This window comes from Netta rufina (genome assembly GCF_964035555.1).
Source record: "Netta rufina genome assembly, chromosome: 11".
Taxonomy (NCBI): Eukaryota; Metazoa; Chordata; class Aves; order Anseriformes; family Anatidae; genus Netta; species Netta rufina.
In genome coordinates, this window is record NC_140134.1 from 12,698,750 (window position 1) to 12,722,911 (window position 24,162).

Genomic DNA, 24,162 nt, shown 5'->3' on the forward strand with positions numbered 1-24,162 from the left:
GAAATTAGCTGATACATTTTAGCTGCAAACACTTTATTTTGGGACACTGAATTTTGGGTGTTTTGATTTAGAGAATTTCAATTTTCTTTTTAAATCTAATCAGTAACAAGAAAGCATCAGCTCATGCGCATGCATGTTGCACTCTATACAAGGGGACTGTCAGAGCAGCAAGAAATTCATGCTTTGATGCTCTCCAGCTCAACACTGAGGTGTAGCCACAGCAGTGCTCAGAGGAGAGAACCCATGGTGTTATACCTCCAGCCAAAGGGATAGGTCCAAAATAACCACAACACATCTCAGTCAATGGTTCTTGGTAAAAAAGAACTTAAGCAAGGGTTTCCTTCAAGCACCCTCCCTGGTGTGGACTCCTTCCACATATGTTAGAATTTGGGCCAGCTCCAACCCTGTACATCCTCCCAAGAAACCCCCCGAGCTATCGGGCTGTAACAGGACATGCTGTCTCACAGATATTTGAGCCTCCGATGTTACTTCTAATGTTTTTAAAGAAACTTTGAATACATTCAAGGTGAATTTAATAACCTCCTGTTATCCAGAAAAGGCAAAGTACAGAAAAAATAAAGATCTCACCTGCACTTGTATCTATTATGGTCAACTCATGTTAACAGAATGTTTTGCTTTAATACTTGACTTACATTAATACCTCACATTATTACACGTATGAAGCCAAATATGACGCTAACTTAGTTGCTTACAACCTCAAACCTTACTCCCAATACACATTCCAATAAATTTATTCTGTAAAAACAATACATTTTTTTGTTTTCTTTTTGTTTCATTTTATGTTTTTTTGTTGTGTTTTTTTTTTTTTTTTTTTAGTTTTTTACAGTAAACTCGTCAACTACAAACCTTGAATACGCAAAAGATGTTCCAAGGACAAGCATAACAAGGATTGATAAAACCAGACTAAATATGTTTCCACAATAAAAGCTGGCATAAAAATAAATAAAAATCTCTATTATCACAATAGCAACAATAATGTACACAGAATAATGGATTTGGAATGCTTACTTACTAGTCTAGTTCTATTTCCAAAAGGAAAAAAAAGCCAGAATGACAGCATCCTTTTTTAAGCCTTTCATTAATTAAAATTGATGTTTTCTTTTGGTTTCCCATAGGGTTCTATATCACAGTAAGCTTAAAAATGGAAAGCATCCAAATGAATGATTTCAAATTGTGTTGGCATTGGAAAAAATCCTTGTATTAATCTAAAGAAACACAAAAAGACTTTCACTAACTTCACATATAGGAACTAAGTCAGATAGTGTACATTACATCATGATTTTGAGAAGTATTAAGAGTATAACTAGCTAGGTACTTCTAATAAGGAAAGGTATTTTATTACATTATTGAACTTTGTGGTGATCTCAACTGAAAAAGATTTTTTCTTTTATGTTGTAAACTGATCAAAAATCAAGAAAGTATGGATTACAGGGAAATTTAAAATTATGTTTGTAGGTGGAAGAGATTGTAGTATTGTATGAAAGGGACTCGTTTCTACTTGTTTTTTAAAAATGCTGATTTAGAATGATACAATTTGGAGTTACACCTTTTCTGTTTAGAAAAGGAATCTAAACATGTTCAAGTATGCGATATCTTCATAAACCTCAGCCACTGGTAAAGGGCAACTTCATGCAACCAAATAATATGAAAATTGTAAAGTAACCCTTAGAAAAAAGGGTAAAATGTCATTTCTGCAAACACAACAGATAGGAATGTGAATAATGTGCATACAAACTGGGATGCTGCTGATGATACTAATGAACAGATGTGGTGACTCATATCAAATCCAAGAATATTAGACAACCAAACATGGAACCTTCTTGTGTTTTCCCTTAATATTCAGCAGTCATTATGTTGGTTAAGTCTGAAAGAGAAGAAGAAAAAAAAAATCACATTTAATGTAAGAAAAAGCACATTGCAACAAACTTGAATATAATTAATGCCTTATTATTCTACTTCAAAGTCACAGGTACAAGCAGTTGCCTGGTCTGTTTAAACAGAACTTTTTTTTCTAGAGAAAACTGCTTATGTTACATCAACTAAACATACCACTCCAAGATATTAAAGAGCACAGTTTAAGAGTAAACATTTAGAGCTCTATTCAACTAAGTAACTCAAGTCATGTATGTGAGTTGTTTTTTGGCTTCCTCAGTCACTTAATTGTAAATCTTGTAGGACACTTCACACGCACAACCGAATCTCGCATTTTCCCACTTGGCTAGATCACTGATATCGACAGGCTTCAAGCAAAAGCTCTGGCACTGAAGACCTTGTGATGAGAACACTCTTGTTCAAACAAACGAACACTTAACAAGCAAAAGGAAAGGTAAACAGTTTTCATAGCTAAGATGTCTGAACGTTACTTCTGGAAAATGAAATAGTTTGGCTTGAGTTCACTGTAAGGTGATGACAGAAAAGGAAGAAGCTCCCCCTTTATGACCAAGTCAAGGTCAGCTCCTGCTTCCGCTGACATCGATTAGAATGGGATCAGACTGTCCTCATGTCACCATGGCAAGTGTCTCCCAGTCTCAGTTTCTTCACATTAAACAGAGGCAGCCAGACACCTACAGGCGCATGGACCCACTACTTTTGCCGAATAATGTGAGGTCGCACAATGCCACGTGACTACCCAGCCCCGACCAAGATCTCCCTTCTCCTTTGTAAAGAACCCAGGATGTGAATGCTGGTCTGCCCACACCCTGACGGCTGGAAAAAAATACAACACACAAGCAGCATGAAGGCACTGGTAATGTATCTGGTGTCGTTCAAGAAACAAAGCCAACATCAAGGAATAAGGGGTGGAAGGGGGACAGGTTGAATCCACTGGGGGTGACGGAATTTTCATTTTACATGGGATCTGGAAGAAAATATGCAAAGAAGGCATCTTAACAGCCCTGCACAAGCAGTTTGCTGCCTAAGTTCTCTGGCCCTCATGCCTGCTGCATGTGATGCCACGACTAGAACAGGCCGCACTCCTCTGCCCAAGAGGATCAGCACATACCAGCACCCACTTAGCAGCCTGGGGTCCCAATATGGCTGCTGCACCTCTGAACTAAGGGCTCTGCTCAGTCTGGCTTTTCTGTCCTACAACAAGGTGGTTGCAAACTAGTGCAGCACAAAAAGTAATGGAAACCTGCACCTTCCGTGTGGGAGGTCCCGGTACATCCTGACTAACGACACATGATAAGGGGTTACTTATTAAAAAACGCTTATGCGTGTAATGATGTCTTACAAGAAACTGCCCGAGCCATGCCTCCCGTCAAGAAGTGCAGCGGTGGAGTTCATCCACAGCACCACGCTTCCACTGACCTCCTCTACCCTGTTTAAGAGTCGGTGAGATGAGTATTACAGATGCTTTGGAGACGTGGCTTGGAAGGGTTCACTGCCACTTCTGTTCCCCTCAGAGGGAGGTGCAGACACCCATTAAGGCAACTATAAATGATTAAGCAATCGAGCCATGCCTTTGACTCCAGTTCTTAATGGCAGCTGCTAGGCAGCTCTGACAGGCAGGATGGGTGTTCAAACAGCCGGTCCCTGCAGCATCCCTCTCAGACCCCATAAGGAGAGCCATCCTTTCAGAGTATTAAAGCTTTGCACTTATTAACAACAAGGCCCCTCTGGGCTACTGCCAGCAGACTGGGTAAGCACCCTGCTCACGTGGCACGCTGCGAATGCTAATAGCTGCACTACCCTGCCTCACAGATGTGTCTGTAGAGCCACAGCACAGCACAGGAGGGAGAACAAAGAGCCAGGTATGCAAATCATCCTCTAGCACTTCAGCAATTTGCAGGAGGCTCTTCCACCACAACACAGGTTTTGTCTTCCACACGTGCTCCCAGCTGTCAAAGAAGCCAGCAGAGCTCTGCTCCCCACACACACGCAGCCCCTGGGATGAGAACCTGGGCCTCTCGAGGCTGCTTCATCTGCCCGGGCAGCATGCGCTGCCAGCTCCCTCATCGGCCGCTGAACAAGGATGCGGCGCAGCCGAGCAGTTTCCATGGTCTCCATGGTTTCGCTTCTCTTCAGAAGCAGATCACATCACATCATCTTTGTTTGAGCACACCACTCAGCTTTACTGTAAGGCAGGGTACAACGTGTGCTGCACTGGCCAGCGCTGCTGCACACAGAAGAAACAGCACAAAATCTGGGTGATGCAAGTGAAAGATTGCAGTCAGCCATAAAATGGAGCTTGGAGCTGTAACAGAAGGACTGGGAGTACAGAGAGCAGGGAATAAAGCTAAACCTCCGTATTGCCTTGTTTTTTCTGGCACTGAAAATTCCTTCCATGACAGTACCTGGCAACTCAGCCACCTTGTACTTTAGGTCTTGTTGGATGAGCAGAAGGATAATTATTTACTTGCTCTTTACAGTTGTTGTTATTCCATGCTGTTCTGAGATCAAAATGGTTACAGAATCCAATGTAGACAGAGATGCAAATAGTGTATTTCATCTATACCAGCTGCTTCAGACATTTATGTTCCCCCTGAATTACGTCTCATTGCCTTACTGAGCAGTGCTGTTCTGAGCTGCGTTAAGGCAGCAGACAACGCACCTCTTTATGCCAGTTGAGAGTATGTCACTAGGTAGTTTTTACACCAAAATTCTTATTGTGCATTTTTACAAATGTTTTTTCGGAGAGGTGAATTTTAATTTACCTAATTCCTGGAAAAAAAATCAGACAGAAACACATATTCTATTTTAGTTCTCTGGACGAATGCCAACATAATGCTTTTACGTAGAATAGAGCCCTAAATGCTATGCTTCTCATGTTGGCGAAACCCCAAAACTGTTATGCAGTCTAGCCAATGTAATTCTTGAGAAATAAAGAAGGAAAAGCTAAGGAACCAAACATCTCAAAACCGCATCAGAAACGAACCTGTATTTCTCTGGCCAGTATGGCTGTAACACTTTTCTTTTACAGCAGTAACTGCAATTGTTGCTACCCCACAAACATCACAACAAAAAATATGTCTTGGACACAGGCTGTTTTAAATATGTTCTCCCAATTGCAATAGTATCAGATGGCAGTAATCTTGGACCAGATTTTGATCCCCTTATTCATGCTGGCAAGCAGTTGCCTCCACAAATAGATCCACTGACTCCCATGTTAACTGATTGTCAGTGTGAGTAAAAAGATCAGAGTCCTTTACTCTACTTCAATATCCTGGCTGTAACAGGACCAAAAAAATGTATTTAATTTCCAACAAATCCAGTACTTTTCTTAGACTCAGTAGTATCATTCACCTCCTGAAAGGCAACCATGTGCCCCCTCACACAAATGAAAGGCAGGCTCACACGAACAGAATGCCTCGCTTACCAAGCCAGTGTCTGGACTAGTAACTAAAATAACAAATACTGAAAGAAAAACTTGCCCCATACCCTAAGTGCTGGCCTTAACATTCAAATACTTCCTTATAAGTTAGAGACTACAGTCAGCTTTCAAATGTCATTTTACGGGTATCCAGAGCATTGAAAGTAAAAAGCGATTTAGGTATTCAGTTACAACGTTTCAGAGTTATGCCAGCCAAGAACCAAACACACAAGTCACAAGAGATTTAAATGTGGAATGTAAATCTGCTGCCATGAATTCACTGATTTATGAGCTAATTCTGCACCATAGAAAGTAAACAATACAGAGCCATGAATACCTTTCCACAGGAGTATTCCGTTTATGTGGTATTTTGAGACAGGCAAGACAATTTAATATTTAACAGCAGAGGACTGCCATGGGGGGTCTGTGACTTGATTTGAGCAAGCTGTGGGATGGTACGTCTTAGTTAACATATTATTAGTTAATTAATATTAGACAATAAAACCCTGAGGTTCAGGCTTTATATCTTTTTAGCAAGGGAATCAGCTAAACAAAAGCAATGAGGGAAAGAAACTGAGAACCAGGTAGTGGTGGCATGATGCAATTTTAAGTTGTTTGAGTCTGAGGAAGCTCACATCTTTTATGATGAGAGTATTTGCAGTTCTCAAGAATGGTAGAGAAACTAAGATAAGAAAAGGTAAGAAAAAAAGCAGTTTTGTCAACCCCAGGGATAAAAAAAAATCATGAGTTGAGCCCTTGAAAAGTATGAAATTGGCTGAAAAAAATCATCATAGCTTTGGAAGTACTTTTATTTGCTCTGGGTTTTGAGTCTTTAGGAAGCCATCACTTCACATTTCTAAGCTTTCCTCTACCACCTGGAGGTTAGAAATTTCATTAAAAAAGTAGAGGTGAAGATGCTCCTGCAATCATTTGACTTCAGCAGTTAACCCTTCATGAAGATCCCCATAATGCTGAGGTTAAGAGCGCGATTAAAAGACAAGGTACCCTCTGACACGGAAAGGGGAGATGTGCCTTTAGCTTGCAATGTGGGGATTATAAAACATAACCACTACCTCATTATTATTAAGAGAAAAACTCGTGTCTTTTAGCCAGCTGTGCCTAGTCAGGCACTGGGAGGTGCAGAGCAGCCCTGGGGAGCACTACGCGGGGTGCCTGAGCTCACAGCCACGGCCCCTCACAGCTTCCACCGTGAGGCCTCTTCCGAGTGGCCGGTCACAGCAGCAAAACCAGTACAGGAGGAGACACGCCTGTCCTTGAGATCTGGGCTCCGAGCTCTTGCTTTTCATTCCTCTTTGCCTTCACAGCAACTCTCAACGAGCAACCTTGAAACAAGCTCTCTTCTGGTGCCAGTCTCACGCAGCCCCCTGATGCCTTTGGGACCGGGGGCGCGGCCTGCACCCACCTCCATCTCGGTGTGCTCTTGGCGCCATCTTATGGCCGAACGGCCCGAGCCCGCCCGGCCTCACAGCGCTGGGTGCGAGGGGGAAGCCCATTTTCTTCACACTGGGCATTATCCGTAGTGTGCTTTCCTCACAGCCTACACGATTTTAAAGACAGTTTTAAAGGATTTCACTTACGACCGTGTCCTCTATTTGACCTGGATGTGGTTCGGATTAGTGGGTGTGAACAACAAGGAGAGCACCCCAACTCCGAAGGCGTGCGTTGGCCTTTTCCACCTTCCTTTCCACCGGAGACAAGTCCGAGTGTGTGGGCCGGAGGAGCTCAGGGCCCCTGGCAGAACCAGAAAGCAACTAGCCATGAGCTACGTGACTGCCTGCCTGTGTAATGCAAACTGAAAAAAAAATCCTGATTCCTCTTTCCCCAAGTGCCTTGTGCCTGATGAAGGATATTTTCTAAACAGACACCTGGTCTGGCTTTGAGGACACGGAGACATGGAGTGTCTCCTCGTGGTCCTGAGAGAGAACTGCACTGCAAATGCAGAAGAGGTTTTACAAGCGAAATGCTGAGTCTGCAGCAGAAATGGGCCCAAGGTAAAATATTTGGATCAGGATGTGAATTCCTGCAAACATGTCAGTACTTTGATCTTCAGTTGCCCTTAAAACCACCTCTTCTTGTACCTGCTACTAAAACTTCACCTTTCCCATAACATCAAAAGCATCAGAGATCTGGTTAAAGACTGGTCATTCATGCGTGATGTTGAGCCTGAACGCTGGGGTTGCAGAAGTCAGAGCAGAGTCAACTCCTCACGTGGGTACAATGTTTACTGTGAATATTTCTGCAGAGTTCGTGCTGGCAGGCAGGGCACAGAGACTGTTGACTGCATTTCAGCACAGGGGCTGTGAGATATCTGCAGTCCTGAAAACGCTGCAGAGCAGCACGGCATTTAGCACGCTGGGCTCCTAAACCAGCAGCTACAAGCATGTCACATACAGAAGAAAGAGCTATAAGAATATCACCAGCCACAGAGCCAACACTGTGGGACTTTTTAGCCACTTAATCTGTGACTGACCTAACTCAGTAAGCATTTGGTCCTTACAAGAACATGCCTGAAGTTCACAGACATCCCCTGTCATCGCTACAAACATGGGAAACAAAGCAGGCCCTCCTGAACCTCAGGGCACCTTCCTCAGGCCTCCTGCCACCTCAGACAGAGCTCATGGCCAGTTTTTTCATACCAATGAAAAAAAATCTCTGAGGATATGAAAGTGTCACAGGGTTAACTAACCAGAACATGCCTGTCCTGGTTTCAGTTAGGACAGAGTTAATTTTCTTCCTAGTAGCTGGTAGGGTGCTATGTTTTGGCTTAGGATGAGAAGAGTGCTGATAACATGCTGATGTTTTAATTGTTGCAGAGCAGTGCTTACACCAAGCCAAGGATGTTTCAGCTTCTCATTCTATCCTGCCAACGGGCAGGCTGGGGGTGCAGCAAGAGCTGGAAGGGGACAGACCCAGAGCAGCTGACCCAAACTAGCCAAAGGGGTATTCCATACCATCTGACGTCATGCTGAACAATATATAGGGGTGGCTACCTGGGGGAGGAGGGCCGGACTGCTTGGGGTTAGGCTGGGCACCAGTCAGCAGATGGTGAGCAATTGCACTGTGCATCACTTGTTTCGTACACATTATTATTCCTAGTACTATTATCATCATTGTTATTATTATTATTTTTCTGTCTTAATAAACTCAACTCACAGGCTCCACTTTCCCGTTTCTCTCCCCCATCCCAGAGAGGGAGGGGGGAGGGTGGTGTTTAGCTGCCGGCTGGGTTAAACCACAACAATGACCAACACACACACTGTGCACTCACAACATACATCAGCCCCAAACTCTCAGGTTATGTGGGTGAGGTGTTGGGAAGGTGTAGCTGGGTGCAGTGGCTCCTTGCACCTGTCTGTGGCTCAGGCCAGCAGCTCCTTCAGAGTGAACAAGAGGGTCCAGGCCCCAGAAGCCACACACCAATGTCTTCATAAGGCCAAGAGCCACAAAACAGACACTCAGTAGCTCAGAGAGACAAGGGGACAGGAAGCTCTGGGGAAAGTCTTAAGCACGAGATGACAACAGCTCCCCAGAGGTTGTGTTTTGTGAGAAAGGGTTGAGGCTGAGCACGCAGCTGGGTGCTAAGGCACCTCGGCAATGTCAGATGAGAGCCTGTGCTGGCTGGCTCCCTCCTACACCTGGGAATTCATGTCACTCAGCAGCTCCTGTGACAGCCCAGCCCAGCTGCTGGCCACATGGTAGGGCCCTGGCATGGGTACCAGAAAGGAACTGGTTCTGAGAGGAGCTGTAAGTGCTGGAGCACAGAGGCTTGTGTTGCTCTGAAGGCACAGAAATAGTACTGGTTGTTAAAGGAGGCTGACAGTTAACCAATTCCCATGCCAATACCCTGCTTAGCAGCCTTCCTTTCTGTTGCTGTGGTCACAAAATAATACTGACACAAGCACACGACTGACACAAACACACAGACTATCTGAAACTGCATACAATTATATATGCACTATCTATATGATCATATATATGTACTTTTATACCATTATATACAGCAAACCCTTTCCTTGGAAGACCCTATCCTAAGCCAGGATCTGCCCTAAAACCCAAAGTATACAGACTCTGTAAGGCACACAGGAAACCTCATGAACTCTAAAGAAGTCAGTGGGATTTACACAGGTTTCAAACAAGTGTGAAAGGATAAGCAGGTTCCCACTGTTTAGTGAGCCAAAATGCATTGTGCAAACAGTCTGCTTCTGCTCTCACATCAGTTTTGTATCATTCCAGCTCATGGTTTTCAAAAGTTACTCTCAGCTGACATCCATGCAAGTGTTGGAACAAAACAGTGCTTGTAGTATCTTTCCTCATTCAGTCATTTCCCTAGAGCAAAATCTGTACCAGGGGAGAACATGGAACAGAAACCCCATGTTTCTGTTCTAGACACATTCTGAGCACTTAAACACAATATGGAAAGATCTGCATGTGGTATACACACTGCAGCACAATACCTTTCACCCCAACTTCAGAGCCCAGTGGTAGCAAAGTGCATGTGAAGTGAATTATATTAATGAAAGATTACCCCTTCACTGGTTTTCTGCAAATCTGAAGAAGTGTTTCTTGTGTCGTTGCCTGCGTCCCCAGCATCAGAGCTGCTCTTATTTTCTTCCTCTTTGCAGTCCTTATCATCTTCATCTCCAGGAGATTTCCGTGACTGCTTGGAGGATTTCTAAAATGATTGACAACAAAGTTATAAATCAAAAACAAAGCTTCAGCCATAGAAAGACATTTTTGTAACATATCTGCAATGCTGCCTGATCATGTGCTTCATTGTTCAAGGTGAATACTGGGTAGGAAATGCAGGGTGAAAAGCATTTCTCAGATTAAGTAGCTGGAGCAAAAGCAGATATTCTGTGTTCAACACAGGCTGGCAGCACAGTTGACTGTAAGACAGACACAGTAATAGGAGGTGGGTATTAGTGTTGGGTCACCTGTAGGTTTTGCTAGTTAATGAAACAGATGGTGCCAGCTTGACAAAAGTTTTGATTAAACACAGAGATGTAAAATGAGAATAACATTAGCAGAACTGCTTTCCATAGTTTTTTTAGTGCTGTCAGCTTTAATATATTAACATTAAAGCCATGTGGAACCAATATATCTTTCCTGCTCCCTTTATGTTATGCAATTCTACAGTACAAAAGGATAAATTGTGGCATTAAGCCACCATTTTCCTAATCCTCTGTTTGCCCAGAGTCTTCTGGAAAGAAGATGGTAGACCAGACCTGAATTTCTAATGTAAAACACACAAAGAGGGTGAAATTACTTAAAACATTTTGTTCAGTAGATGAACCACAAAAACTCTTGCTCCCCCCCCCTAAATTAAGCCTGGATTAGATTGTCTACTTGCTCCTTTTCATTTCATTTATTTTTCACTTTCAGAAGAATAACATGAATGTGAAGGAGTGTGACTGCCACACCTTCCACCATTTTTTAAGCAAAGGACAGACCTGGAGGTGTGCACAGAGCTGGAGAAGTGACTATAATGTCACTCCCTACCACCCAGGTGACAAGAGGAATGTATTTGATACCCAAATTGCCATGTACACAGGTGATTACGTTGACCAGCCATTATAAGGCAGTCTGAGACCCACTACTCTTAGCTTTCTTATCTATGTGGTTACTTAGATATTCACAGGGTAGGCAGACACTGTAATGTAAGTCTGTTATCTACTAATTAAGTACCCTACTCCCTGATTACAGAATTAGCTCTTTCTCTCTCCTGTTCTGTATCCTGTACTGAAGTGTTTTAAGCACAGCTACAGCAGGAGGAACTGAGCACATCTGACCCTACCCTACCATTTATTACGGCATCTTGGGCACTCACGCTGGGGATGGGAGAGGTAATCTTGAATTCTCGCAGACAGGGACCAACCCTGAACTCATGTCTCACAGGAGACACACTTCTAAAGCATTTTTATTGTTCTTTATGGGGAAATACCTATTTGAGCTTATCAAATTTCTCATTTTCTTGAAGATCTGAGAACCTTGAGGCTAACTTTGCATGGATTTTCTTTACAGATCTTCTGAACTCCTTCCCATTCTTATGCCTTCTCAAAGTGTGGGCACAAGAACAGGGCAGAGTATTTCAACTGCTGTCTCACCAAGGCTGTCTACACCATCAAGGGCCCGTTTGAACACCATCATTACAGTACTGGAATCAAAACACTAAAGAAGGAAGGACAGATAGCCACAAGGTACACAGTGACTTGGTTATTAATGGGTAACATATATATGGGTAACAATAGAAAAACTCAGAAGATAACCTTTGAAGTGTAGGATTTTTTTCGTTTTGAGCCTGCTTTTTCATTCTTTCTTTTGCCTTTTCCATCCTCTTCTACCCGATCACCTTCCTCCTCACTACTGGCATCTGCTGTATTTCCTCCTTCTCCCTCAGTTTCTGATGAGCTCTGTTGCTGAATTGCCTTTAAAGTAACAATAATGATAATAATAATAATATAAACAACAAAAATATCACTAAAAGTTACCGCTTAATTTTTGTTCTGTATTTACAGAGAAACACTGGGAATAGAGAGCTTGCACTTTAAACGTTCTAGACAGGAGGAGCCCCGGTTATTCTTACAATTACCAAGAGAAAGGGCTGTAAAGGTAATTTTCTCAGTCACCATTTGAAAACAGTTATCAGATGCAGATCCTGGGATAGTATGTTCTGAAGGACTTAAACAGATACAGAAGATCTGATAACAGAAGTGCATTTGCTAGAGAACCAAGGGTTGTTCAGTGGAGAGATCTGGCATGTAGCTTTTTGGGCAAAACTATGGAAACTTCTAGACTTTGGCTGCATTTAGGACAGACTTATTCAGGAGAAAAGATGGCTGTTACAAACTCCCTCAAAGGGCAAGACCTTTGTGTTAGGAAAAAGCAAACACTGACCAAAAGGCTGAGAGCTCTTTGACAGTTCATCTCCCACAGACTATTCACTAGATTTTTTTTTAAAATCCGCAAGTGTATGCAAAACATCTGTAGGGCTGAAAATGTAAAACAGGAACAGAGAGGGGCAGCAGCTTGTCTGCAGGTGGTCCGTATCTTTGGTTTGTAAGGTTTTGTGCTAATAATGTAATAGGTGTTCGCCGTCTTTTCAAGGTGATTTCTATCTTCAAAGGACCACACTTTTTTAATGAGCTAAGTTCTCTGGTTTTATACAGCCCACCGACTACATTGACTACTCTTCTCCCTCCCCAGCTGCACTCATTTTTTGCTCCTGATATCCAACAGGGAGAGCTGTTGTACAACAGCTATTATCTGGTAACAGCAGCCTAAACCTCCACCTTCTCACCCCTCACTACTTTGTCAGTGGCATTCTGTGTTATACATACCAATGTAAAAATCAAAAGTGCAGTGACCTTAAGGTCTGTGTAAAATACACTGAACTTGATATAAAAATAAACAACAGAAAGAAGAAGTCATGTTTATAGTGGAGTAAACAAAACCTTCCATTTTTAATTCAGTTAAATCTGCTGCAGAACTTTCCACTTCGCCACCCCAGAATATCACAGAAAGCAAAGGGCCCTGCAGTATGATTAAAGTTCAATTTGTCACCCAGCGCAGGACCACAGTTGTCTTTATACTATATGATTACACTCTAATCACCAGCTGAGAAACTTTCTAGCTCCACCAAAACCAGGACCTTCTATCATCACTCATACAATGTTTACATAGATAAGAAGTCTTCAAAGAAAATAAGAAAGATAAGGAGGAATAGAAGAGAAACTCATTTACCTGATATCCAGTAAACTTTACTCCAGGGTTGTTTTCTATTTCCCACAGGCCTTCATTAAATCCTTTTCGTTTGTTCGACTTCCCAAACTTATCTTTATATTCTTTATATGGGAAAAGGTCTTTGGGCCCCAGGAACGCACTGCATTTTAACAAAGGTAGCATTCAAAAAAAAGGACTCAAATTCCTTTTCTTCAAATTAAAAACATTAACAGTGCAAATGTTTTCCCTATTCTTCTGCTCATTCCATCATTGTGTTTTTCATTTTTATTTATTTATTTATTTATTTACCACTGGCTTTGAGTTACTGCTGTGAGTCTGATTTTATGGATTGGCTCGCCATTCCAATGTTTGATGTTGCAAAACCATGCTGTGTCTCTCTAGAAACAACTAAAACGAGTCTCATTTATTATATTAACTACTGCTGGGAACTGGCACTTGAACAGTTTATGAAAGGGATTATATGACGTAATTGCCTGCAACAGCAAGGGACCAAACTTCCAATCCTATGTGTTACAAATCCAGAAAGGCCTAAAAATAATACCATATGAAAAGCCAAAGCATTTAAGGAATGCCTAGAACCCATGAGCAAAAAACTTATCCCTTGTACCACTACACAGAAAAAGCAGGGGCACTCAGTATTATTTATACTGTAAGCCTGGGAGTGTCTTCCATGGATCAAGCCCCCCACATACTAGATTCTGTGCAAACACAATAAAAATGTTCTCTTTCCCAAAACTCTTATAATTTCATATAAGACAAGAAACAATGGGTGAGTATAGACAGATGAGTAATACAAGGAAACAATGAGACACACACGGTGCTTGTGGCCAAATTGGTTTTTAGACAGCACAGCAAAGGAGGGATTTTGTGCTCTGCTGCTGCATGTCAGCTACGCACTGCACCAACTAATTTCAAGCACAGGCACCACAATGCAGGGAAAAATAATAATAACAAAAAAGACCGGTCATTTATCCTCCTTTTACATAATTTACAGTAAAGTTCTACGTTCTTATGTAAAACTGAAGAAAGTATAATTTCCTTTTCACTGGCTATCTATATCTGGTGTGTTTACTGTTCTCTGTATCACAGTACTGGGATGCCTAATCATACGTTAAATTAAAAACAGTGAAGGCAAAAAAAACACAACACAACAATACTTCATTCCCACATGGAAGATTCCATGTCACCAATGGCCAGAGCTGAGCATGTCACATTGTCCCTCACTATAATCACCACCCTACTTTCCTGATGATCTCTGCAATTGAAGTTAACTCTGTGGTCTCTACTGTCACAGGATCTCAGAGCTCCACCTCTCTAAATGCATTTATTCTCGTAACATAATTGTGAGATAGGAAGTTGCCCGTTCTTGCACATGGGCTTCTGCAGGCACAGAGATCTGCCCAAGATCAACAAGAACAGTTCTAGCACAAACAACAAAGGAAAACCTCATGAAATTTACCAGGACCTACCTTAATTTAGCTCAACAGTAAAGTATGGAAATGTTTCTACAGTCTTTTATGTATGGTAAACACTGAAAAAGCGTCCACTTCTTTGAAATACATTCATTGCCACTGGGAGAGTGTAACAGTTTCTACTACTCTGCTATAAAACTCATAAGCTGCAATCTACAGTTCATTTTTAGCAGTTATGCTTCTTAAATTATTAAGGTAGTAAGTATGAAATGCTTTCCCGTGTCAGATGTTATAGTCAGATCACAGGCTAATAAAATCCAAAACAGAAGAGATTAGCAGTCTGCGATTCATTCATTTCAGAATAATAGTGGTCAGATTTCTTTTTCTCAAAATGTTTCTAAGAAAAATGTTTTCATTAAGAAAAAATGAAATTACATTTTGGTTTCTGATTTTGAGGCTTCATAAGTTTATTTTAGCTTATCCTTATTCTTTTTAGACTATTACACGACGATGACAGAAGCAGTGGATCACAATATATCAAAATATCAGATTGTTTCATTACAGCAACAGTAGGAAAAATTTTAACTAGAAGAGAGACTATTTTGATCTTGATGAAGCAGAAGCTGTCCTTAAAGATTTTAAAAACGAAACATAATGCATGAGCTATGGGCCTTATTATACTGTGGAAAAACATTAAAATTCAAAAACAATAATTTGTGAATAAAACTTCAAACCTCTGAAACTGAATTTAAAATGTCATCAGAATTTCATTTTTTCATGTTTCCATTTCTTAAGGAATTCTAGAAAACATGTTGCCTGCAAGTGGGGAAGGAAAAGCTTTAAAATGTAAACATTTCACACAAAATTGAATGGAAATTGTGATAAAAAACAAAACAAAACAAAATTTAAAATTTAAAATAGACTAGAGGCTGGTTAAATTGTAATGTTGAAAGTCTGTACTTTGTAGCAATTACTATGAGACCTAACTCACCCTCTCTGTTCTAATCCCTTCTCTCCCTACGAGGTCAGCCAGCTCTGTTCTTCCATCACTTCTGAAAGCTCTATCCTACAATATCCCCAGCACAAATCTCAAAGGAATGCATACATTGCAAAGCTATGTGAGGCTTGCGTGAGACTCCGGGGTCTGCTTCCTTTCATTTTACCAACCACTAAGCGAGTTCTCACACAGGACAAGAACCCAAATGTGCCCAGATACAACAGAGACAGCCTGGTCTCCGCTATCATGTACACCCAAGTATAAAAGTTTTGTCCCTGCATCTCAGTTCACATGATCCTGTAACAAATTTATGGCAACACTTTACAAGAAACACAGAAACTGATTATTAATTATCCTTAGACCATGGTATAACATCCACACAGCAGCATCCATGCCTACTTTCAGGTTTCACTCTTGTATGTTAACACAAATAAGCCAGGCTCGTAGGACCTCTCTCTAGTCTCCCAGTGGCTTCAGGTAGGATTTGTTACAATAAAATCTGTGGAGATGACATCAGCTGAAGTGGAGGAAGACATTTCACAGGTCGTGTTCATTCACTTACGTTTCATGAGTCCCAAAAAAGAAGATGGGGTATTTATTTGCTGGAGGCTTCACGGCTCCTTCAGGGAGTTCATCAATCTGTAAGACAGAAACGGACACAGGATTACTACAGACGTGGTGCCCCTCATCCCAGAATCCCTGCCAAGCCACTGGAGTGCTGGAACAGGTACCCTGCATCCCTGGGGGGAGCCCCATGTGCAGGGGTGGGAAAGGGAGACAGCTGCTGGTTTTCAGGCAGGCCGGTCAGCATACTTAGTATCAACAAATGTCAGCATATGACAGAAACACTTCAGGGAGACACCAGAAGACCAACGAGCAGACAAAAAGTTTTGTTGATTTCATTCCATGGCCATTATAACACATGAAGGCAATAAAATTGAGCCCGCTTAATTTAAGTGTTAAACTTGGATACTGCCTCATCAGAGGCACCGAAGCCCAGAGGGTAACGCTGTCTGTCTCACATGGCCACCTAAATAACTTCTGTAATAAATGGGGAACAGATGGCATCTTTGAGACTCCAGAGCAGGAAAACCAGACCAGCTCACACTGGTGCTTCCTGGTGGTTGTGGTGTTACCCAGTGTAAAATGTGTAACGCACACCAGGAGGAGGGTCTGGCACTCTCCTTCCCCCGGCGTGTCCTAACAACTGCTTTAGGCCACCATTCCCCCGTGTGCTCCACCTCTTCTTTCAAGTTTTCTTCCTGTCCTCGTATTTCTCAAGATACAGATACACAGCAGCTAAGGGAGGAGTGGCAAGGATGCTCTCCTGAGAAACAGCAAGGAATTGGGACTGGGACAGTGCCCCCGGCTCAGCAGTGCTTGGACTCTGGACTTGTGCCTTTGAGCAAGGGCACTGATCACAAGGCCCAGGCAGGCCCAGGGCTCGGTCTTGTCCATACCCATTTCAGTCTTCTGTGACACAGTAACAGAGCCCAGGTGCCTGCCCACACCAACCAGAAACACAGAGCAGCATTAAATAAGATCTGAATGCCTGCCTTACCAAAAATGGCACTTTGGAGCATATGTGGGCGTCTAAAACTAAGTGTCCAGGGAACTCTCTGACTAAGAAAAGAGAGCCTAACGAATCCAGACAGCTACAGGGCAACACCAGAGAGCAGGTGAATGGCTTGCTGCCTCTCAGGGAACTCGGTCTCAACATAAGCACATTGAATCCTGCCAAATGTCACTGGAATTGAAAGCTAGGTGCTGACATACCAGTGCTATAAGAAATCTGCTCTTCAGAGCAGCAAGGAGAGGCAACCTGCATGTTTTCACTCAGGAGGCCAGGCCCACATGTGCTTTCCTTCTCTCTTCCTGTCGAAGGACCCCAAACACTGAATTCTTGTTGATTAATAAACACCAGATTGTTTTCAAAGGATGTTCTCTTTCACTGTAAAGCATCTGCTGGCTATGTAGCTCTCAAAGGAGCATGAGCTCTGATACCAATTCGAGCCCTTTTGGACTTGCTGAAAGGACGCCAGTAGGGGACAGAGAAACCAGAGCAACGTTTGGAGCACCACAGGCTTCCTTTCTGCAAAAGGAATGGGTGCTATCTTTTAGGCCTAGGTGGAGTATTCTCAGAGTTATGCCTAAATCAGGGGCTGTACAAGCACTCCCAGACCATCCCCTGTCCCTTTCCTGAGGCACCACCCAGGAGCGCAGCAGCTGCCACCCAGCAGTGGGTGTTGGGGCCCTGTCACCGTGCTGGCACGGGCTGCAGGAGACGATCCATGCCTTGTGGGCACAGCAGACACACACCTTTCATGTAACAAAGCCAATGAATTAATCAATAAAAGGAGAATTTATATGCATATAGCAGATACACACTGGTGGATGATGGAGGCTTGCATTCGGTTTTAGTTCAGCTGTGTGTAAGCAGGAACAGGAACAACACCACGGGCTGTTTGGGGTCCTCTTCATCACCAGGAGTATACAGGGGAAAGAGAGCCAAAGATATTTTTCCAGAACTCATTATTTTCTGACATTCGCTATTTGTTTTTAAGTAAGTGCCCATAATGTGATTATTGGCTCAGTAATTCACGGTTTAAATACAGGTATTAGACTGTAACGGTGAAAGAAAGTATGAAGGGGAAAACACTCCAGCTCACTTTACAAGCTGATAGCAAATCAGGGAGATAATGTGTCCCATTCTCCAACACAACATATGCTTGCTTAAAGCTGGAAGTATCTACATTTTGGACCAACAAAGGCTATGCTGGCAGTTTACCAAGTACTGGGGTAATACACCTCAACTGTCTGAATGCCATAGCTGTCTTCCCCTTCGTTATGACAAGGATGATGTCCAAAGAGAGACGAGATCCGAGAAAAATGTGGACTCCTGTGACTGAGACAAACAACGTCTGCTGGGACTAGACTGAGAATCTCATTTGGTTGCTTGAAATATGGAGCCAGCTCTGGGCTGCATTACAGAACAGCGCAGTCCAGTTACTGTCTCAGCCCTTTAAGAATTTCTCATGAAATAAAGCTAACAGCTGTAAATGATCAGTAATGCAGAGGAATGAAGACATGCTTAGCAGGGAATGCTGACCAGAAGGGAATGGGGATCTTAGATCGCACAACGTGCTGCTCTTCGAAGCGGTGAGGATCTTCTCCTAAGCAACGTCCCAAGTGCAGCTAAGCCCCATGTCATATTCCCAGCAACGCCGACCGCTAGCTAAGGAGCAGCACCAAACACAGTAAAGGTCAGCACAGGCATCTCTCATGCAGCTCACCTGCTCCCCATTTTGTGGCATATTTCTTTATTCATCCGAGTATCCCCCTTGACTATGTATCATTGCAGGAAAGCATAAAAAAGCTTTTCATAGCTTTTGAAAGTTGGCATAGAGGTACAAACACATGCAGTATAAATCTGCACTAAACAGCTCAAGGATGGGCTGATAATGCTCCCACTCTAACACCGCACTGTGCAGCTGAGGTCAAGACTTTCCTGCCTTTGCTGATTTTGCTGCGAGCTCCCCAGCTCTCAGGCTTATGTCTTTAGTATTATAATGAGGTCAAAATACGAAGCGACAGTGTTACAGCAATTCAAATCTGTGGCAAGAACCCTAGGGAATTTAGGGAAGGACGAGACCCTCTCTGCCATTAGGAAGGATCTCTTCTCTTTTTGCTTGTTCCACCAGAATCCCTGCATCAGAGACCAGGAGAAGCGAGCTTTGCACACCCCATCCATTCCCAGCAAAACCACTTTAGCCCTCCATGAACGCCGAGGCTCTAAGTGCTTATTTAGCTGCAGAACAACCCCAGCACTCCTTGATGATTGCTGCTGTTTTGTAGTAATGGAAAGCAAGCAGTACAAGCAACCATACTGCAGCCCCCTGCTGCTGTACTCGGTCACAAATTATTCCCATCCTACAATATGTTTTGGTTAAATATGCTGAAGATTTGGATCTGATATTTTTTCCCCATATCAGCAAGATCAAAGGCAGAGAGGGAGGGAGGGAGGGAGAGAAAGGGAGCGGGCGCGTGAGCACAAGAGCGAGGAAAGCATCACTGCTTCGAACCAGGAACAAAAGAGATAAGTGCACCCATACTAGGGCACAGTGTTGTAGTCAGAGAAACCTCACTAATGACTAAAGCATCTGTCTATCGGAGAGCCAGACTGCTACTGCATTTTGCTCCTGGAAGGAAACAAACAGATTCTAAAGTGCCCGTTATAACCTGCAATCAAACAGGAGATTCATCCCCTCCTGAAGCAGAGCAGACAGTGGGCTGGAGCTTGCTGCCACAGAAATCAGGGAGAGCAGCGCATGGCGTGCAAATCTGATATGTGCATCAGCAACATCATGGGCAGCCGCTTCAATTATGGCTAAAATTAAAGCAGGTGGTTTCAGATTTCGAGTTTTATCCCCTTTACTCCCATTGCTGTCATCTGCTTAATGAATAACAATTGCTTTCTTTTTGCACAACCTCAGCAGAGCTGCACTTCCCAGCATTTGTTTGCCAACCAAGCAGCAGAGCTTTAAAGACGTAACTGTGCTTTTTTTTTTTTCTTTCTTTCTATTTTTTTTTTCTTTCAGTAAACAAATGCCAGGCTTCTAGGGTCAGGAATGCTGAACAGAAAATTCAGCCTGGACCTCTCAAACCAGAGCAGGGCTTTATCAAACGGTGTTGCTAGGGACTACCGATGGGGAAGCAAGAAATCTGCCTACTTACATTGCAGTTTACAGGCTAGCATGTAAAAAGCAGCATGAATATTTTGCTCGCAGTGCTGCTGAGCAATTGCTGACTTCTCAGGTAGTGTCTCCAACTGGTTCTCCCGGGCTGGATTTGGCAACCCTGGTACTGCAGCCCCTTCCTCCCATAGTGGCTGTGCTGAGGCGAGGGAGCCTGCGGAGCGAGGGTGCGTCAGGCTGGGGCTGCAGATCTGTAGCCCTGCAAGGAAGGCAGCGCGGAGCTGCCCTCCGAGAACAACGGGGGCTCCCAGGAGCACAAATCATCCCCCTGCCTGCCTGTGGGATCAGGCAGCGTTTTCCAGGCAGGCGGAGGAGCTCCCTGGGAGGGCTGGTGCAGAAGCAGAGGAGGCTGCACTCCCTCCTGGGTGTTCTGCTCTGCAGAGCTCTACATTCCCTGCAAAATGGGAAACATGTCTCTCGGAGACACGCAGAGAGGAATGGCAGCCTAGTCTCTGTTTGTCTACGGCGAGCAGCTTTCTGCGGAGGTTTACGTTACCGCAGCAGTCACGACAAGGGCAGCGCTGCCCGCCGCAGCTGAAGGGCATCCCGGATGCGTCCATCTCCTTCCACTTGGAGGGACAGCAGGTGTCATGTTGTACGGCTGGCACACAACCTCCATGCTGCGGGTATGCTGCCGTTCAGAAGCAGCACTTCCAGGCTATCAGGGTGGCTTTCGGACCACAGCAGCTCCCAGACCTTGCTCCATTTTGCTCCACCACAATTCTACACTGACAAAACCCCACATATCGTGCAAAAATACCTATCAGCTTCACATGCACGGACAAGAAAGCTTTACTTCAGCATGCAGAGATGCTTATGTGGGCACTGAAACCACAAGAACAACTCCTTTTATTTTGCAAAAGGAGGGAATTAAAACTGCAGCGCAGTAATCACTGATTGTTTTGACATACTGTAAATGCCTTTGATTGGCAAAAGCACACAGAAGCATTGCAGAGATCTGTATCTCCCCCTGAAATCCCTGGAGTCACTGCACAGCAGTCAAGCAAAGGCCTATAGTATTTTTTGCTGGAAAGTGGTTCAAGTTGCTTATTATTGCCCAACACATGCAAGCAGCTTGATCTTCTGCAGTTAGCTTATTAGCACAGCTCTAAATGGATAAAAGCAATACTCTTCAAAATACATTATTACAATAGGGTATTTTGCTTCTCTATAACGTGTCATTTTTATTCACGTGGACTTAATACACTTTTTAATAGCTAGTGCTACTGGGAGTTAGCAGTATGGCAGCATCTTTCCTAAACCATTGTTTAAAATACAGCTCTGCAAAAATGTGAAATATTATTTTTTTTCCCCAGAGGATCCTAAAATGAAAAAAAAAATATCCAACCTTCTCCAACCTAAAAACTGTGACTCAAATTCCGTAGTACTTATATTTTACAACAATCCAACTAAAGCTGGTTGGAGACTGCAGAATTTCACTCTCATTTATCAGGACTACGAGATACTTGAAGCAGAGCACAACTCTTTCCCTGATGTACATCATACACGAGAACTCCTGGTGTGGAATGCTGGCATATGCACTTTTTCACCCATTAAAAAAGATAACTCTGTGAAGGGTGAGACTAGAAGCAGAATCCAACTTAATAAGGTGGAATTGCACAGCTACAAAAGCAAAAATTAAAAAAGTCTCTGGGCATGGAAGAGTGCCACCAGCAAAAACAAAAAGCAAAACAAGATTAAAAACAGCAGAGCATACTTTTGAGCACTGCTGAAAATGGCTGAAGGGTATCCTGCAGACAGCCAGAAATGACAATATAAAGACATCAATCCTTTTTTTCTGTGCATGCTCGGGACCTCGTCGAGATAGAAGACAATGAAGGGTTAGTTGGAGTCCAAACAATGCTGGCAGGCAGTGTCTCACTAGGAAAGATCAGCAGTCCTGCAGCTGAGTTCAGCCCCTTTACATCCCTAATTAGCAGCATATTTTTTAAGACAGAAAGTTGAAATACACTTTCTGCAGAGCTGCTTTCATCTTCAGTATGAAAATGGGGCCGAGGCTTAGTTCTGCATGACTAGTATCTATATGCATGACTTTGTAGATAACCAGCCTACTCATGAGATTCGAGCCCTCCGCCAGTGTGCATGGCTGGGACAGAAGGATGCCAGACGAGGGGACGGGGGAGCTGCCTCTGCCACTGGCCTCTGGGCTGCCCTTGGCCACATCACTGCACCTCCTTCACTCTCATTTTACAAATGGGGACGATGGTACAGTTCTTCCTATAAAGCAGATGAAGCCCAGAGATGAAAAGCTAGGCATTACTCCTAACAAACACTTTCAGCTTTGTTGGATGAAGATTTCAGGTTATCAAGCTGCAACCCTCCCAGTCAGTGACCACACACCAAAGTTGGACTGTTGCACAACTGCTCCATTTTCTCCAAATGAAATGTTTCCCTGCCACTTTCAGTGAAGCAATAGTGCTACTATTAGGATATGTTTTTTTTCCAGGCTGTAAGGATAGGATGTGATCACACTATTTTCAGTCAAACTCTCAACTGCAGTAACTTAGGAACACGCCAGCTCATTTTGCCACATCAGACAAAAGAAGAAAGACCAGAGATATTAAGTTTCCTCATGTTTTGTGATAAACAAGCTGTCCATCCGAAGATGGACAGACCAGTAGCCCATATGCTGAGAGACAGCTTGCAATGCAAGCTTAACCGCAACACTAGACAACGGGGAATCCACATAAAGGCAAGCCAGAGAAAAATAATCTTCTTAAGTTTCATGGCTCACAAAATTACTTTTTTATTTGTGGATAGGTGGTGAGAGGTTGTTCCTTTTCAACAAATACTGCCAGCCCTGAGGCATTTTGTGTTTACTTCTTTAAGTAAATTATTCCTCAGGTATCAAAATACTGTTTGCAATGTACATCCACCTGAGCAAACCACAGTGAGCCCACTAACACCAAATTAAAGCATTTTCTGATGACAAAATTTGGTTATCCTACTTTATCATCTTACTACAAATATTTTTGTCTTGAAATATTAAAGGTGTGCAAGAAATGCACATACAAAAATGCGTTTGGAAGACATACAGCAAATAAACACTGATTAAACAGTCAAGACATCAACACATGAGAAATTCTGGGGACTGCACATGCACAAACACCATATTTCTCTCTTGCCACTCTCTTCTTGTAAGACGGGACACTAAAATCATGCCATTTCCTCCCCCCCAAAGTACCTGGATGAATCCTGCCACCTGTCATATCAGCTGTGTTAGAAAGAGTGGATGAATGGTACAAGAATGCGAGAGACTGTTGCATATTTTTGGGCCTTCCACATTTTACACTGGAATTTTACTCTTTCATTGATGGTTTTTGTTTTAAGGAAAAATGTTTTATCATGTGATAGGATGTTTTGGCCAGTCAACTTGATCAAAACCTTTTCAGTCGGGTGCAGCCTGCCTTGGGCACTGACGTTTGGTCAAATCCACACAACCAGTTTTTATACTCAAGGCTCATCTGCTTCACATATCCGAAGATCCGTTCTTTGCTGCTCAAGCTGTTATTAAAAGAAGTGTTGCTGGTTCTTATGCTCATATTGACACACTTAAAGCCAAAAGGTAAGCAAATTTCTGGAAGACTGCAGTCTCCAGACTTGTCTGGCTTAATTTACCATTTCTCTTCCAATGCAATTTACTTCCCTAAAAAGTCAGTTAAAAAAACTGGAACGGCACAAAACTTCCAGGCTGAAGAACACCAAGAACTGCTCTGCAGGATTTGGAACAGCTTCCCACAAAGTACACAAACCTTGTTGACACAATAGCTTGCAGCTAGAATTGTTGTAAGGAAATCTGACTGATGGAGATTGCAGGGGCAAACCTTCAGTTTATGAAGGGTGGACACAAAGATCCAAGGTGCAGAAGGGAACGACCTGCTTCAC

At 43.1% G+C, this 24,162-nt stretch overlaps 1 protein-coding gene across 1 annotated transcript in view; it reads right to left on the reverse strand.

Moving 5' to 3' along the window:
• Window positions 1-516: 516 nt before the first annotated feature.
• Window positions 517-24,162, reverse strand: part of HDGFL3 (HDGF like 3) — a 37,892-nt gene continuing 14,246 nt past the window's right edge. Inside the window, exons 2-6 of the mRNA XM_084293332.1 lie at window positions 16,065-16,141; window positions 13,094-13,232; window positions 11,620-11,778; window positions 9,879-10,025; window positions 517-1,885 (exon numbers count right to left, since the gene is read on the reverse strand). Of these exons, the coding sequence (XP_084149458.1) occupies window positions 1,880-1,885; window positions 9,879-10,025; window positions 11,620-11,778; window positions 13,094-13,232; window positions 16,065-16,141 (528 nt within the window). The 3' untranslated portion in view covers window positions 517-1,879. The remainder of the gene's footprint in view (window positions 1,886-9,878; window positions 10,026-11,619; window positions 11,779-13,093; window positions 13,233-16,064; window positions 16,142-24,162) is intronic.